Source organism: Cherax quadricarinatus, chromosome 8 (genome assembly GCF_038502225.1).
Source record: "Cherax quadricarinatus isolate ZL_2023a chromosome 8, ASM3850222v1, whole genome shotgun sequence".
Taxonomy (NCBI): Eukaryota; Metazoa; Arthropoda; class Malacostraca; order Decapoda; family Parastacidae; genus Cherax; species Cherax quadricarinatus.
Window position 1 is genome coordinate 21,377,988 of NC_091299.1, and position 16,859 is coordinate 21,394,846.

The window sequence follows — 16,859 nt, forward strand, 5'->3', positions numbered from 1 at the left end:
CATCGCTTCCGCTAGAGGCACCTCGACGCTCATTCAGGCAGACTGCAAGATCTCTGCCCGTCTCGCCTACACACCTCTTGGGACAGAACCCACAGGGGACAGTGTAGACGCCCGCTGCAGAAGTCAGAGGTGCGGGGCCGCGTTTCGCAGTGAGGTCCCCGATAGATGATGGGCTCATGGTGGAAATGCCGATGCCACTCACAGCAAGCGCCCGGCAAGCATTCGCGGCAACATCGCCACATGGGAGCACCATGAACTGCTTTGGGGGCCGCTCCATGGGCGGTTTGTTGAGGACAGCCTGTGCCTTGAGTCTGCACTTGCATAGCGCAAGCCTTTGCACGTCTTCAGTTCCCATCTTTCTTCATCCGAGATTGCAGACTCAAGGCACAGGCTGTCCTCAACAAACCGCCCATGGAGCGGCCCCCAAAGCAGTTCATGGTGCTCCCATGTGGCGATGTTGCCGCGAATGCTCGCCGGGCGCTTGCTGTGAGTGGCATCGGCGTTTCCACCATGAGCACATCATCTATCGGGGACCTCACTGCGAAACGCGGACCCGCACCTCTGACTTCTACAGCGGGCGTCTACACTGTCCCCTGTGGGTTCTGTCCCAAGAGGTGTGTAGGCGAGATGGGCAGAGATCCTGCAGTCCGCCTGAATGAGCGTCGAGGTGCCTCTAGCGGAGGCGATGTGGGGGTACGCCTTTGTCCTCCACAGAGACTCCACGGGGCATTTGATGGGCTGGAGCGGGGCGCAACTCGTTCTCACCGAACCAGACCTCAGATGCCGACGGTGCCTGGAAGCCTCACTAATCACCGTCGCCGACACTATAGAACGCAACACTGGAAACTACAAAATTTCAAAAACATTGGCATACATGATACTTAAGCAGCACCAACCCAACAACACAGGAGTCACATGATTTCATCGTCTACCCGTCCTCATCATAAGTAGAAGTTGTTTTGATAAGGACCTGTCTCGCATGGGCCAGTAGGCCTTCTACAGTGTTCCTCCATTCTTATGTTCTTATAACATTCCTCAGGTCACGTGCGTCACATCTCACTCTCCGCCTATATATATAATGTCTTTCTACCTCTGTATGTTAGAAGTGATCAAGGTCCCAGGACCGAAACGTTTTCTAATAAATATGTTATAGTGTTTGCTTACGTGTCTTTCTAAACCAACTTGTCGGTATTTATTACCAAGGTTTATACCAAGTTTACTCATGTACAGGTACACATAAGTAAAATTATTACTGACAGAGAGAAAATCAGAGTCCAGGTGAGCAAGAAAATTGAAGAGGGCAACACAGTGGGGGCAATCAGGATTATCACCAGCGAAGATACAGTTGCCCCCAGGGATGCTGACACTGCTGAAGCACTTAGAGGAAAGTACCCAGTCAGGGAAACCATGGGCACCAACAGTTCCAACACTGCTGTCCTCACTGTGGAACCATTGATTGTGCAAGACTCAGACATTTACAAAGCAGTAATGTTGTTCCCATCCAGCTCTACTGGGGGCTACACTGGAATAAGGCCACAGCATTTAAAGGAAATGGTTAATCCAGTTATCAGGGAGATTGCAGAGACACTGCTTTCAGAGCTCACAAGGTTCGTCAACAATTCCTTGGCTGGTCTGATTTCTGACGAAATTAAACCTTTCTTTTTTTGTGCATCACTTTGTGCCTTAAACAAGAAGGATGGAGGAATTAGGCCATTTGCAGTGGGCAACACTTTTCGCCGCCTCGTTTCCAAAGCTGCTGTCCGAAGTATACATGCAGAGGCAGCCATGATGCTTCAACCAAACCAGCTTGGCTTTAGAGTCTCTCAAGGAAGTGAAGCAGTGGTTCATGCAACAAGGGCATATATCAACAGACAATGCAGTGGTAAAATTAGATTTCAAGAATGCATTTAATCTCCTGAAAAGAGATGTTTTATTAGCAGCTGTACAAAAACGTATCCCTGGTCTCTTTCCTTTTGTTTCAGCTGGATACAGCAAGGAATCAATGCTCCTGTTTGGAGAGCATGAAATCACATCATCAGAGGGTGTCCAGCAGGGAATCCTCTTGCACCATTTCTCTTCCGTATAGCGGTTAGGGAAATCACAGTCAGACTGACCAGTGAGCTAAACATCTGGTTCCTTAATGACAGCACACTAGCAGGTACAAAGGAATCCCTTCTAGATGAGCTTACACAGGTGATGACACGGGGACAGGAAATGAGTCTCATCCTGAATCCATCCAAGTGTGAAATCATCTCAGTCAATCAACAAGTGAGATCATAACTACCAGGAGCATCAGTCATTGCCCCCACAAATAGCGTCTTGCTTGGAGCACCTATGGGAAACGATGCCATTGACACAGTTCTCAGGAAGAATCCGGAAGAGTTGAGGAGAATGGAACAATGAATAGGCAATCTTGACACCCATGATGACTTGTACCTTCTCACAAAGTGCTTGAGTCTTCCCAGGTTAACATATTTCCTAAAATATGCACCTTCATATGATATCCCTGTACTGCATGAATATGACAGTATCCTGAGGCAGATTTTTACGAAAGTACTCAACCTTACTCTAGAAGATGGGCAGTGGGACCAAGCTACACTTCCAGTCAGACTAGAAGGCATTGGTGTCTGCAAGTCATCACAGATTGCACTACCTGCTTTCCTGTCCACATGTGTTTCAGCCAGTGGACTTGTAGCTGCGATTCTCCTTGAACATCTCAGGGACAAGACTGGAATCCATGACCAAAAGTTTGCTGATGGAGCCATGATCTGGGATAATCTAATGGGCTCTGAAACTAGACCTGCACCCTCCAACAACTAGTCACACTGAGATTGCCCAATAGTGGAGAATATAGCCTCAACAGTGCTTCAGAGTGTGTTGAGGAAAGATAGAGCCTGCCTCCTGGCAGTGAGAGCTCCTCATGCAGGGGACTCTGTTGGCTGTTCCCAACTCCAGCCTTGGCACACGCCTCAACCCACAGACCATCTGCATTGGTATTGCCCTTTGACTTGCCGCCCCTATTCTCGCCGAACACAGGTGTATTTGTGGCAGTGAAGCAGCAGACAGATTTGGGTACCATGATCTTGGGTGCTGTAAATCCAAGGGAAAGATTGCAAGACATAAAGAGGTTAATAACATTATCAAGAGAAGTCTCACAACAGCTGGATGCCCAGCAATAAGAGACCCACCCCAACTGTGAAGATCTGATGGCAGTCAAAAGTGTCCAGATGGTATCACCCTTCAAGCCTGGACAGACAGTAAGCAGGTGGTGTGGGACTACACATGTGCATCTAACTTGGCTGATACCTATCTACAATACACCAGGGAAGGAGGAGCAGCAGCTGCCAGCTTCAGGGAGTCCCAAAAGTCTAGAAAATATGGAGAACTTTCCCATCATTATATGTTTGTTCCCAAAGGCTTGGAGACCCTTGGCTCATGGGAAAAGAGTGCATCTAAGTTCCTTAAGGAACTAGGCAAAAAGACTCACGAGGGTAACTAGGGATCCCAGGGCAGCTGGTTTTCTGTTCCAGTGACTCAGCACTGCTGCTCAGAGGGGTAATGCATGTTGTATCTTGGGCATGCGCCCCAGCTTTGAGGAGCTGGATGAAATTTTCGCATGATAATCAGTGACAAACGCACAACAGTATGTACTAGACATGTATCTCGTGTACTGCATATACCATCTTTATATTAACAATGTATCTCTTAAATCTTTTGTACCATATTATGTAATAAAATATACCTATTGGTAAAAAAGAATGAAAAGATGGGGTGATAGGGGAAGTGGAATATTCAAATGGCTTCAGGAAGAAATCCAATATTCTTCCTTGAAGCCTTTTTATCCACTTCTCCAAGGTTATGGGTCCTACAATTTGCACCAGGGGTCCCTATATAAAAAAAAATTATCAGAGTATATACAAAATATGAAATAACTTTAAAACACTTAAAATTTTGGAAAGTTTCCAAACATAATGGAGAGACAGGGTGCTCACAGAGAATGTAAACAAACCAGGTGGGGTGCAGTGACCAGATTGGAAAGACAGAGGGAGCTGTACAGCGAGTTTTGGTCATGATTTGAAATGTCCATATTAGCAGAATGCTGTAAAGCGAAACACCATAAAGCTGGGCCATGATGTATATGTTGAGTTCTAGAGGTTGAGATTAGTATCTGAACTTTGAAAGATGGGGGTGAGGGTGATGTTGCAGTTCAGTGAACCATTTAAATTGTTCATGCACTTCTGAAAAAACAGCTAGGGAATAAGTAATGACTACATTTTCCATCTTTATATTAATAAGGTTAATATCCAAATTCAGTTAAGGTAAATTTCTCTTTCATAATTTATTATACGTAATTTCTAATTTAAAATAATAGTTAATCAGAATTTGGAATTAATTCTTACCAAGATTAAAACTAAAGGGTGGGAATTTACAGTTGGAGGCTAATCTGTTTGTGATATCAGCACACTTCTGGAAAGATGCCAGTTGAATGAATGATAGTGAATTTTCTTTGAGTCACCCTGCCTTGGCAGAAGACACCCATTTCAATTAGAATATAGTAATAGTAAACAGTAACACAGAATAATAATTACAGTAAACAGAAACCTGCTGATAATGATTTATCCAAGCAAAATGTCTTGGAATATATTTAGAGAATATCTGGTAATTTTTCTGCATTTTGGTGAGTACCTACATTGAAAATAATTATTTATCAGAAACTTTACAAAGACTAATTAAACAGGAAAAATGGAACCATAATAAGGAATAAGAATGTCAATATGCAAAAAAAGGTCTTATACTTTGTTTTATAAATGTAAATTTGGGCAACATGGAGGATTCTGACCGCAATAGTCACATGATGTACAATATATAATTCAAAATATATTTTTTATTTTTAAAGTGATCACTTAGTGCAGTTGTTCTTTCTTTCACAGGTTTAAAACGCGTGTACAGTAACCATTTATATGACGGGCTCTTAGTAGATGATGAAGATATTTCATCCCAGTATTCTTCATGGAATGTCAATTCCCACAACAGACAACTAGTACTGGGTGTACTATTAGCGGGAATTAGTCGTATGCTGCATATACAACAAGGCGTCTTCTCAAAGGGCATCCTGAACTCTGACTCACTCATCATCAAGACTGAGTACACTATTTTGTCATTCCTTAATTCTTTCAGAAATTTTGAGCTTGAGATTTGTTTGTTGTAAAATTAGTGAACACAGCCTTCCATTGCATGTTATAAGTAAGAATTGAAATAAATATCACTACTTCATGTAGGTTTCTTGCTTATTCGCTTCTTAATGTTTATCCTTTTCACCATGTCCTGGTTCTTAGACTTTTTTTTAATTATTTGTTTGTTCTTAACCAACTTGAGCTTTCTCTTTACCACTTTTGTTAAGCATAACCCTTTTATACATTGAATTCATCTCTAATTAGTGGTATACCATGTATTTTCAGGGAAGGTGCTCGGGTAGACACAGGGAGTGAATGTGTACTTCATCCAATTCCAAAGGATGCTGCTGATTTTTCACGATATCTCCTGTGTGCTCATTTAAGCAGAGATGATGTATCAAAGAGAACAGTGGCACGTGACCTATCAATGTTGCATCCTCTTAGTGTTGCCTTGTTTGCTGGTCACTCACTAATAATGGAAGAATTCACGAGTGGATGCTTGATTAGTATTGATGGAAAAGAGAAATTGTCTTTTCAAGTTGATAAAAGGTAATATTATCTACGTAAGTTTTTTTTACTATACAGGATATGAAACTGACGTTTTTCCTCTGCATCTCTTACACACAGTATAGCCTCTCCTCACTTAGCGACGTACTCTTTGCCGACAACTCGGAATTCAACAGGCTCTCTAACCAGTATGCATACCTAAATAATGTATATAAGAGTTGATTTCCTCTGTTCTCTTTATTACAGTATACAGTACACCACTGTATAAACATTTAAAAATATACTAAAAATGTTATACAGGTCAGCCATCACTAATCCGGCATCATTGGGACCTGTAGTGTGCCAGATTAGTGAGTTTGCTGGATTACAGAGTGGATACATTAGAATACACTTAATAAACCTATCAGTAGAGACTCTTTTTGTCACATCTTCCTCATTTTCATAACTGCTTTCTCCTCCACTGGCTTGCTGCTGTGGATTTACAACTATGCACAATTTCTGAGTCAGTATAATGATGAAATTTGAGTCAGTATAATGAAATTTGATTTTTTTTTTTTTTAACCCGGCCATATCCCACCAAGGCAGGGTGGCCCAAAAAGAAAAACGAAAGTTCCTCTTTTTAAATTTAGTAATTTATACAGGAGAAGGGGTTACAAGGCCCTTGCTCCCGGCATTTTAGTCGCCTCTTACAACATGCATGGCTTACGGAGGAAGAATTCTGTTACACTTCCCCATGGAGAAATTTGAAAGTATGCTAGCCAAAATTGGTGCCGGATTACTGATGGAACCGGATAACTGATTGCCGAATAAGTGATGGCCAACCCGTAAATGGTGCAAGGGTGACATTAAAGCAGCATCAAAGATGGTTGACATAAACCCTCTACCATTATAGTTTGCTCCTCGATTAGCAATGAATTTGTTTACCGACACGGTATTAGGAACGGAACTCTGTCGTTAAGTGAGGAGAGGCTGTGTAGTAAGTGCTACACTCAAAAATATGATACACTAAACCACAGTCATTAGTTTTAGTCCTGTAATTTTAAATAGTAATCACACACAAAATCATGAAAGGATACAAGAATACAGATAAATTATAGTGTAATTTTAGCACCATTAACAAGGAAAACACTAGTCCCTGATTGTAAACAGAGAAAACCAAGCCTAAGAGGTCATTAGAATTTAAACTTGAAAAATTATTTAACCAGATGAGCCATGTTTACTCCTGCAGCTACAAACAGGTAATCACCTAAGAATGCAGCGAGTTATAAAAAATTATCAGACTCTTGTAGGGGAAAAACAAAATATGCCAAGGTGAAGCATGCGAGACCAAGGTAGTCTGTAGCTTTGCATCGAGCAGTTACTTCTATGAATGAATAGCAATTTTTTAGTTTATTATTATTTTGCTAAATTTTCTTTCATTTCCTGTGGTCTGGAAATAAATGGTATATATGTTTATATTTCCTATGGTCTGTTTCATAGCCTCCACCCCTCATTTGCTTAGTCTTTAGACACTAATCTGGAAGCAAAGCTCTTAAACAGTCTTGCCTTTATTTTGTTTGACATGGTATGTATTCACTGGTAGTGATGCATAATTATTATTATATTTATTTGGGAGTAGCAAACCTGTAACGTCATACAGTACCTGAGGGGAAGTGGAAGGCAATAGAGTTCAAGGAATTAGGTGTGTGCATTTCCTTGGATCAGTTAGTCTCATGCAGGTGGTATGTATAGTATTAACTAATAGGACCATCCTTAGAGGGTTTGGAAAGCACCTAGGCTTATTGTTTTGTCCATCTCTAAGCTTTCATCCATTTCTGAGAATAGTAGTTACTTCCTACTCTTATGATGCAGTACAGCTGGTCTCAATTTTTTTTTCCTTCCATTCTTATAGTGCACTTATCAGGGTGAAGCTAAAATAGCCAATTATTTGAGTTTTGTAGTTTTTGCAGTACTTTTTTCATGTGCAGTACCTCCAAACAAGGAAATGTAGGAATCAGTTTTCCATAGTAAGTTATTGAAATCTGTTAATGGTTCTGGGGCCTACTTAAATGGAAAAAAGTACATTCAAGGCATATTCCCCTAAGAAAGAAGAAGAGACGAAGTAAACTAGAGAGAGAAATATGCTCCCTCTACAGAAGACTATGAAGAATCACTGAGCTCCTCAAGAACACTAGATTATCTGATACATGGAAGGAAGCAATGACTAGGGAAGTGGAAAGTATTGAACTTAAGTTAAAGGATTCATACAGGATCCAGGAGGACCTAAAAGAAATTAGCAAAATTGAAAATATTTGTTTTCATATGCAAAAAACAAGGCAAATACTACATCTAGTATCGGGCCCCTGCTCAGACGAGATGGGACTTACACAGATGACAACAAAGAAATAACCAAGATACTGAAATCCCAATACAACTCTGTTGAGTGAGCCACTAATCAGTCAAAATGTTTTTTCATGAATGAGCCTCAAAACTCCATCAGTGTATGCCAAATTTCTGACATTATCCTAACTCCATTAGACTTTGAGAAAGCCATTGACATGCTCATGCACTCAGCCCCAGGCCCAGACTCATGGAACTCTTCGTTCATTAAAAACTGCATGAAACCCCTTAAGCAAACCCTAAGTACGTATACTAAGGAGGAGCTCAGACATGGATATAGCCCCACTCCATAAAGGTGGCAGCAGAACATTAACTAAGAACTGTAGATCAATAGCTCTAACATCCCACATCATAAAAATCTTTGAGTGCTAAAAAGCACGATTGCAAACCACTTGGATTCCCAAAATCTGCACAATCCAGGGAAACATGGGTTCAGGGCTGGTTGCTCCAGCCTCTTGCAACTTTTGGATCACTATGGTCTCCGATGCACTGCAAGAAAAACAGAATGCAGATGTAATGTATACAGACTTTGCAAGAGCCTTTAACAAATGTGATCATGGTGTAATAGCACATAAAGTGCATGCTAAAGGAATAACTGGCAGTGGAGAGATGGATCTTCAACTTTGTAATCAATCAAACACATAGTAGTGGTAAACAGAGTTAAATTGGAAGCTGCCATAGTGAAAAGCTCTGTGCCACAAGGCACAGTACTTTCCTGTTCCTCATCCTCATATCAGACATAGACAGAGATGTAATCCACAGCACTGTGTCATCCTTTGCAGATGATACTAGGATCTGCATGAGACTGTAATCTATTGAGGACACAGTTAACCTCCAAGAAGATATAAATCAAGTTTTCCAGTGGGCAGCGGAAAACAATACAGTGATCAAATGAAGACAAATTCCAACTACTCCATTATGGAAAACGGAGGAGATAATAACTAGAATTGAGTTTACTACAAATTCTAATCATGCAGTTCAGCAAAAAAATAATGTGAGGGACCTGGGAGTGGTAATGTCTGAGGATCTCGCTTTCAAGGATCACAACAGTGCCACGATCACAGCTGCAAAGAAAATGATAGAATGGATAATGAGAATATTCAAAACAAGAGATGCTAAGCTAATGATTATCCTTTTCAAGTCACTTGTTCTCTCTAGGCTGGAATATTGCTGTACACTAACATCTCTGTTCAAAGCAGGTGATATTGTAGATCTATAGAATGTACAGAGAACCTTTACTGTACATAAGTTCCATCAAACTCTTAACTACTGGGAACACTTGGAAGCACTTGACTTGTACTCACTGGAATGTAGGTGAGAGGTATATATAATCTACACTTGGAAAATCCTAGAAATGATGGTCCCAGATCTACACACAGAAATCACTCCCTACGAAAGAAAAGACTGGGCAGACAGTGCAAAATACCTCAAGTGAAAAGTAGGGGTGCAATTGGTACACTTATTATAATCAAAAAGAAGTGCTAAACCTACAAGGGTCATACAGCTGGTACACTAAGAGAAAACTCCATAAGTGTCCAGGGTCCAAGACTGTTCAATAACCTCCCACCATGCATAAGGGGAATTACCAAGAGACCCCTGACTGCCTTCAAGGCGGAGCTGGACAGGTACTTAAAGTCTGTACCGGAGCAGCAGTTTGTACGTTGGACTATGTGCAGCCAGCAGTAACAGCTTGATTGATCAGTCCCTGATCCACCAGGAGGCCTGGTCGTAGACTGGGCTGAGGGGGCATTGATCCCCGGAATATCCTCCAGGTAGACATCAACTGCCTCTCATTGAGGTGATTCAACCTGAAGATGGAAACACATCCAGCATTGTTTATTCAGTATTATTATTATTACAATCAAGGGGGAAGCGCTAAACCCGGAGGATTATACAGCGCCTGGGGGGGGGGATGTGGAAGGCATTCAGGCTTAATTTGGGGAACTGGAGCACAGATCCAATTCCCTAAATCAAGAGCCCCTCACCAACATCAAGGAACCTTCCTTGAGGGGATTTATTCAGTAGCTAACTTGCCCGAAGTGTAGGATAGTACCATTCAGATGATGCTTTGAGCTGTAACATTCCCACTCATCCTTCAGAGTGTCGGCACTGTACTTTCCACTTCCACGACTCAAATATGGCTAACCTTTATACATAAATCCTTTCATAAATGTTACCGAGCTCATATTTGAACAGCACTTCAACTCTTAAAAAACCACTTGACTCCACTTTAATTCACTAATACACATGCATGCATGCACACATAAACTTGAAGTGCAGGAAGAAATAATAAAACATACTCTGGTGGATCAGAATTTTTCTTAGGGGAAAGGAGGTATTATAATCAAAAAGAAGTAACAAAAAAAGGCACAATACCGTGACTGGAAGGATACACAAATAACCCGCACATAAAAGAGAGAAGCTTACGACGACGTTTCGGTCCGACTTGGACCATTTGTCAATGGTCCAAGTCGGACCGAAACGTCGTCGTAAGCTTCTCTCTTTTATGTGCAGGTTATTTGTGTATCAAAAAGAAGTGCTAAACCTACTGGAGTCATACAGCACTGCAAGGTAGGGTGTGCTTAAAGGTGTAATATGCCGGATCAGAGATCAGCGAGGGTGAAGAGTATAACAAAGGTAGTCAGGAAGGGCAGTGAGGAGTGCTAAAAGGAAGTGTAATCAAAGGTTGTGTAATAAATCTGTTGCTGTAAAAAAAAAGTCAGAGAGTCTGTGTCAGAGGTGGGGCCATCAGCTAGGAGGGAAGATAAAGTAAGGGTATTAGAGCAGTAATGACAACGGAGGTAAATTCTGCATGCTCGCTAATAGACAGGACAGTCCAATAGAACATGGCAAACCGAAATTGGAACCTGACAATTTGCACAGTGGAACTGGGTGCCTCTCCACAAGATACCCATGAATGAGACGTGTATGGTTGATGCAAAGATATTAAAGCGTAGTCTCCCATCCTTGTCACCTATCCTTGCTACCCAGCAGTCACACGAACACATGGAGGCCAAGAACTCTACAGTCATTTAGCATCTTGCCCAGTGTGTTAGTATTCTCTGACCAAAATGCAGTGCTGTATGACCCTTGTGGCTTTAGTGCTTAGTTTTTATTATAATAATAATCTGACCAATCTTGCTCTTAGGTAGTCAGTTTACAGTGGTAAACCTATAAAAGACACGTACAGCACCTGAGGAATCGATAATCAGGTCTGATAAAGGGGAGGGTACCTCCTTGAAAGGACTATCTAGTTACAATTAATCTAATATTAGAAACTCTTGTTCATGTACTAAATAAACTCTCTCCTTTCACAGTTCAATTAAGCACCCAAAATTTGCCTATACAGTATTATACATTGCCTCCATTAAGTAGGGAAGGGGAAGGACTCTTGATCCAAGACACTGCAGCTTCCCATTTGAATCAAACCTGATTATCTTCTATTCCCCAAGCATTGTATTATGACCCTTGTCCACAGGGTTAGTGCTTTTCCTTGAATATAATATAAATTGCCTAACCCTTTTTTGTTGTCCATTTATTACTGTAATTAGCTTTTATATTTTTCTTGACCCTAGTGGATTTGGCACTTGGTTTTGATTATATCTTTCTTTTTTACAGAACTGGCACCTTCCTGTGCAAGCTCCGATGTGTAATGGCTGAAATGGTGAAATTTATTATAGAGACTCATGGTCTTGATATGACTCCTATACCCATTAACACATTCTGTGAAGAGCTAGTCCAGTATGTAGGTCGCTTAATAGAAAATTGTGCTTCATCTGCTCAAGAACATTGACATTCATCATATATAAATTCATACTTGTAATAAGAAGATTTTAAATTGTGATTTTTATAAGTACTGCATAAAATGTTGGTACTGTAAAAGTTTTTTATAGTAAACCTTCACAACAATCATTGCAAATATTCAGCACGTTAAATAATTTCTTTAACAAATGCTCTCATACTCTGTTGTTCACAGAAAATGGTGAAGACAAACTTGGGACAATTGAAGTGCATAATCAACACTGGTGACAATGCTCCAATCCCTTGAGTGAAGCCTGAATATCTTCACTTTCCTAGATATTGTATGACCCCTATGAGTTATCACTGCACCCTCCCCCACATGAAAGTGATAATGGTGACAACTCGGTCACCATTTCCAGCGAGTGAAAAAAATGTAGCTCATTGAAAATACAAAACATTAGCAAAACAGTTTTTCCAACAACTATTATCATCATTTCTAGAAATATATTGATACCGATTGATTTGTCACTAAAATATTGAGTGTGCAATTTAATGCAGCACTGTATGACCCTTATGGGTTTAACATGAATAAGACTAAGAAGAAGAAAATTGTCAAAGTGGGAAGTCTGAATGTGCGTGGATGTTGTGCAAATGATAAGAAAGAGATGATTGTGGATGTTATGAATGAGAAGAAGCTGGATGTCCTGGCTTTAAGTGAAACAAAGCTGAAGGGGGTGGGAGAGTTTCAATGGAGAGGAATAAATGGGATTAGGTCAGGGGTTTCAAATAGAGTTAGAGCTAAGGAAGGAGTAGCATTAATGTTGAAGGATAAGCTATGGCAGGAAAAGAGGGACTATAAATGTATTAATTCAAGGATTATGTGGAGTAAAATAAAGATTGGATGTGAAAAGTGGGTTATAATAAGCATGTATGCACCTGGAGAAGAGAGAAGTGTAGAGGAGAGAGAGAGATTTTGTGGAGTTTTGAATCAAGTGTGAGAGTAATGGTGGTTGCGGATTTCAATGCTAAAGTGGGTAAAAATGTTATGGATGGAGTAGTAGGTAAATTTGGGGTGCCAGGGGTAAATGTAAATGGGGAGCCTTTAATTGAGCTATGTGTAGAAAGAGATTTGGTAATAAGTAATACATATTTTATGAAAAAGAGGATAAATAAATATACAAGGTATGATGTAGCACGTAATGAAAGTAGTTTATTAGATTATGTATTGGTGGATAAAAGGTTGATGGGTAGGCTCCAGGATGTACATGTTTATAGAGGGGCAACTGATATATCGGATCATTATTTAGTTGTAGCTACAGTTAGAGTAAGAGGTACATGGGAAAAGAGGAAGGTGGCAACAACAAGTAAGAGGGAGGTGAAAGTGTATAAACTAAGGGAGGAAGAAGTTCAGGTGAGATACAAGCGACTATTGGCAGAAAGGTGGGCTAGTGCAAAGATGAGTAGTGGGGGGGTTGAAGAGGGTTGGAATAGTTTTAAAAATGCAGTATTAGAATGTGCGGCAGAAGTTTGTGGTTATAGGAGGGTGGAGGCAGGAGGAAAGAGGAGTGATTGGTGGAATGATGAAGTTAAGGGTGTGATAAAAGAGAAAAAAATAGCTTATGAGAGGTTTTTACAAAGCAGAAGTGTTATAAGAAGAGCAGAGTATATGGAGAGTAAAAGAAAGGTAAAGAGAGTGGTGAGAGAGTGCAAAAGGAGAGCAGATGATAGAGTGGGAGAGGCACTGTCAAGAAATTTTAATGAAAATAAGAAAAAATTTTGGAGTGAGTTAAACAAGTTAAGAAAGCCTAGGGAAGGTATGGATTTGTCAGTTAAAAACAGAGTAGGGGAGTTAGTAGATGGGGAGATGGAGGTATTAGGTAGATGGCGAGAATATTTTGAGGAACTTTTAAATGTTAAGGAAGAAAGAGAGGCAGTAATTTCATGCACTGGTCAGGGAGGTATACCATCTTTTAGGAGTGAAGAAGAGCAGAATGTAAGTGTGGGGGAGGTACGTGAGGCATTACGTAGAATGAAAGGGGGTAAAGCAGCTAGAACTGATGGGATCATGACAGAAATGTTAAAAGCAGGGGGGGATATCGTGTTGGAGTGGTTGGTACTTTTGTTTAATAAATGTATGAAAGAGGGGAAGGTACCTAGGGATTGGCGGAGAGCATGTATAGTCCCTTTATATAAAGGGAAAGGGGACAAAAGAGACTGTAAAAATATAGAGGAATAAGTTTACTGAGTATACCAGGAAAAGTGTACAGTAGGGTTATAATTGAAAGAATTAGAGGTAAGACAGAATGTAGGATTGCGGATGAGCAAGGAGGTTTCAGAGTGGGTAGGGGATGTGTAGATCAAGTGTTTACATTGAAGCATATATGTGAACAGTATTTAGATAAAGGTAGGGAAGTTTTTATTGCATTTATGGATTTAGAAAAGGCATATGATAGAGTGGATAGAGGAGCAATGTGGCAGATGTTGCAAGTACAGGAGGGCCCCACTTATACGGCAGGTTAGGTTCCAGGCTACCGCCGTAAAGCGGAAACCGCCGTAAAGTGGAACACCCTTTTTTTCCACTTATGAATGCATACAAACACTAGATAACAAGTTTACACTAACATATATTAAGTTAGCAATAGAACCAGGCATCAAAAAACAATAAAAAAGTACAATACACACATAGTGCACTCATTACTTACCTTAAAATATTTATAGTCTTAATCTAGGGTGAGACAAGTAGTATTTATTGTAAGAAATCAAGTGTGGTATGTATGGTGTCAGCCAGGCTACCATACCAGGCCACCCCACCCACACATACTATTCTATGATATTTAAGCATCCCAGAGCGATAAAATGTATATACAGTTCACTCATTACTTACCTTAAAATATTTGTAGTCTTAATGTAGGGTCAGGAGTAAGTAAATGAGATAAAACGAATAAATGAGAGAGAGAAAGAATGAGTACATGAGAGGGGACAGGCGCAGAGTTATGTAAACAAACCAGGCGAACGTAAGTTTTGTAAACAAACGAAGTGTACACGTCTGGTTTGTGTACAAGTTACATTGTGTACAGGTTGTCTCTACATTGATACGGTAGAATTAATAAAGAAGAACACTCCCATTCTCATGTAACATCATTTTGAGAAGAAATGAAGCTCTGAGTGAAGGCAATGGAAATAAGTCACACTGACTTTTTTGGGTTATCCTAGGTTCTCTACACGTATGTTGTTATGTATGATAATCTATGTAACTGTATTTGTGTATACCTGAATAAACTTACTTACATACATACGAAAGGAATAATTTTCTACAGTTACCCCCCCCCCCTCAAGGAAGGTTCCTTGATGTTGGTGAGGGGCTCTTGATTTAGGGAATTGGATCTGTGCTCCAGTTCCCCGAATTAAGCCTGAATGCCTTCCACATCCCCCCCCAGGCGCTGTATAATCCTCCGGGTTTAGCGCTTCCCCTTGATTATAATAATAATAATACAGTTACCCCCAGTAACACATTTTCTCTTATGTTAGATTAGAGAAAATGTTATTCTTGCCGTCACTTGCACAAGTTATGTGGCTCCCACATCTTATACAGTGGACCCCCGCTTAACGATCACCTCCAAATGCGACCAATTATGTAAGTGCATTTGTACGTGTATGTTTGGGGGTCTGAAATGGACTAATCTACTTCACAATATTCCTTATGGGAAAAAATTCGGTCAGTACTGGCACCTGAACATACTACTGGAATGAAAAAAGTTCGTTAACCGGGGGTCCACTGTATTTATGTTTATTTATTCTATTGTGGAGTGTATTTATCATCTTTTTATGTTATGTATCGTGTTTATTATATAATTTTGAAAAAAAATATCATGGATGGATTAATGAAAATGTGTATATTAACGTAATATACGACATTTAATGAGACTCGGTGAGTATTGTTATTATTATTATCATTTCTAATATGGCGTCACTTGTGCAAGTCGTCTGCTACCACATCTCACATTTATGTTTATTTATTCTACTGTGGGGTGTATTTATCTTATTTATATGTTATGCATCGTGTTTATTATATAATTTTGAAAAAAATATCATGGATGGATTAATGAAAATGTGTATATTAACGTAATATACGACATTTAAATGACTCGATGATTATTATTATCATTACTAATATGACGTCTGGAGACATAAGACACTTACCAATTTTAATGTGTACCTGCATGCCAGCACAGTATGTAAGTTTATTTAGGTACAGGTATACATAAGTATAATTATCAGAGTATATATAAAATATGAAATAACTTTTAAAAACATTTGAAATTTTGGAGTTTCCAGACAAAATGGAGAGACTTAGTGCTTACTGAGCTCATGGAGAATGTAAACAAACAGGGTGGGGCACGGTGACCGTATTAGAAAGTCAGGTGGGGGGAGCCGTATAGCGAGTTTTGGTCATAATTTGAAATGTCCGTATTAGCGGAACGCCGTAAAGTGAAACGCCGTAAAGCGGGGCCTTCCTGTATATGGAATAGGTGGTAAGTTATTAAATGCTGTAAAGAGTTTTTATGAGGATAGTGAGGCTCAGGTTAGGGTGTGTAGAAGAGAGGGAGACTACTTCCCAGTAAAAGTAGGTCTTAGACAGGGATGTGTAATGTCACCATGGTTGTTTAATATATTTATAGATGGGGTTGTAAAGGAAGTAAATGCTAGGGTGTTTGGGAGAGGGGTGGGATTAAATTTTGGGGAATCAAATTCAAAATGGGAATTGACACAGTTACTTTTTGCTGATGATACTGTGCTTATGGGAGATTCTAAAGAAAAATTGCAAAGTTTGGGAATGTGTGTAAAGGTAGAAAGTTGAAAGTGAACATAGAAAAGAGTAAGGTGATGAATGTATCAAATGATTTAGATAAAGAAAAATTGGATATCAAATTGGGGAGGAGGAGTATGGAAGAAGTGAATGTTTTCAGATACTTGGGAGTTGACGTGTCGGCGGATGGATTTATGACGGATGAGGTTAATCATAGAATTGATGAGGGAAAAAAGGTGAGTGGTGAGTTG

General features: G+C 40.1%; 1 protein-coding gene across 2 annotated transcripts in view; it reads left to right on the forward strand.

The window, feature by feature from the left end:
• Positions 1-15,576, forward strand: part of LOC128685243 (ATP-dependent RNA helicase DHX30) — a 170,800-nt gene extending 155,224 nt beyond the window's left edge. Inside the window, exons 11-14 of one of the 2 annotated variants that reach the window (XM_070082923.1) lie at positions 4,932-5,145; positions 5,460-5,723; positions 11,679-11,801; positions 12,037-15,576. In XM_070082923.1, the coding sequence (XP_069939024.1) occupies positions 4,932-5,145; positions 5,460-5,723; positions 11,679-11,801; positions 12,037-12,046 (611 nt within the window). In that variant the 3' untranslated portion in view covers positions 12,047-15,576. Of the gene's footprint in view, positions 1-4,931; positions 5,146-5,459; positions 5,724-11,678; positions 11,943-12,036 lie in introns of those variants that run through there. The other variant, XM_070082922.1, reaches the window with a different exon arrangement.
• Positions 15,577-16,859: the final 1,283 nt, after the last annotated feature.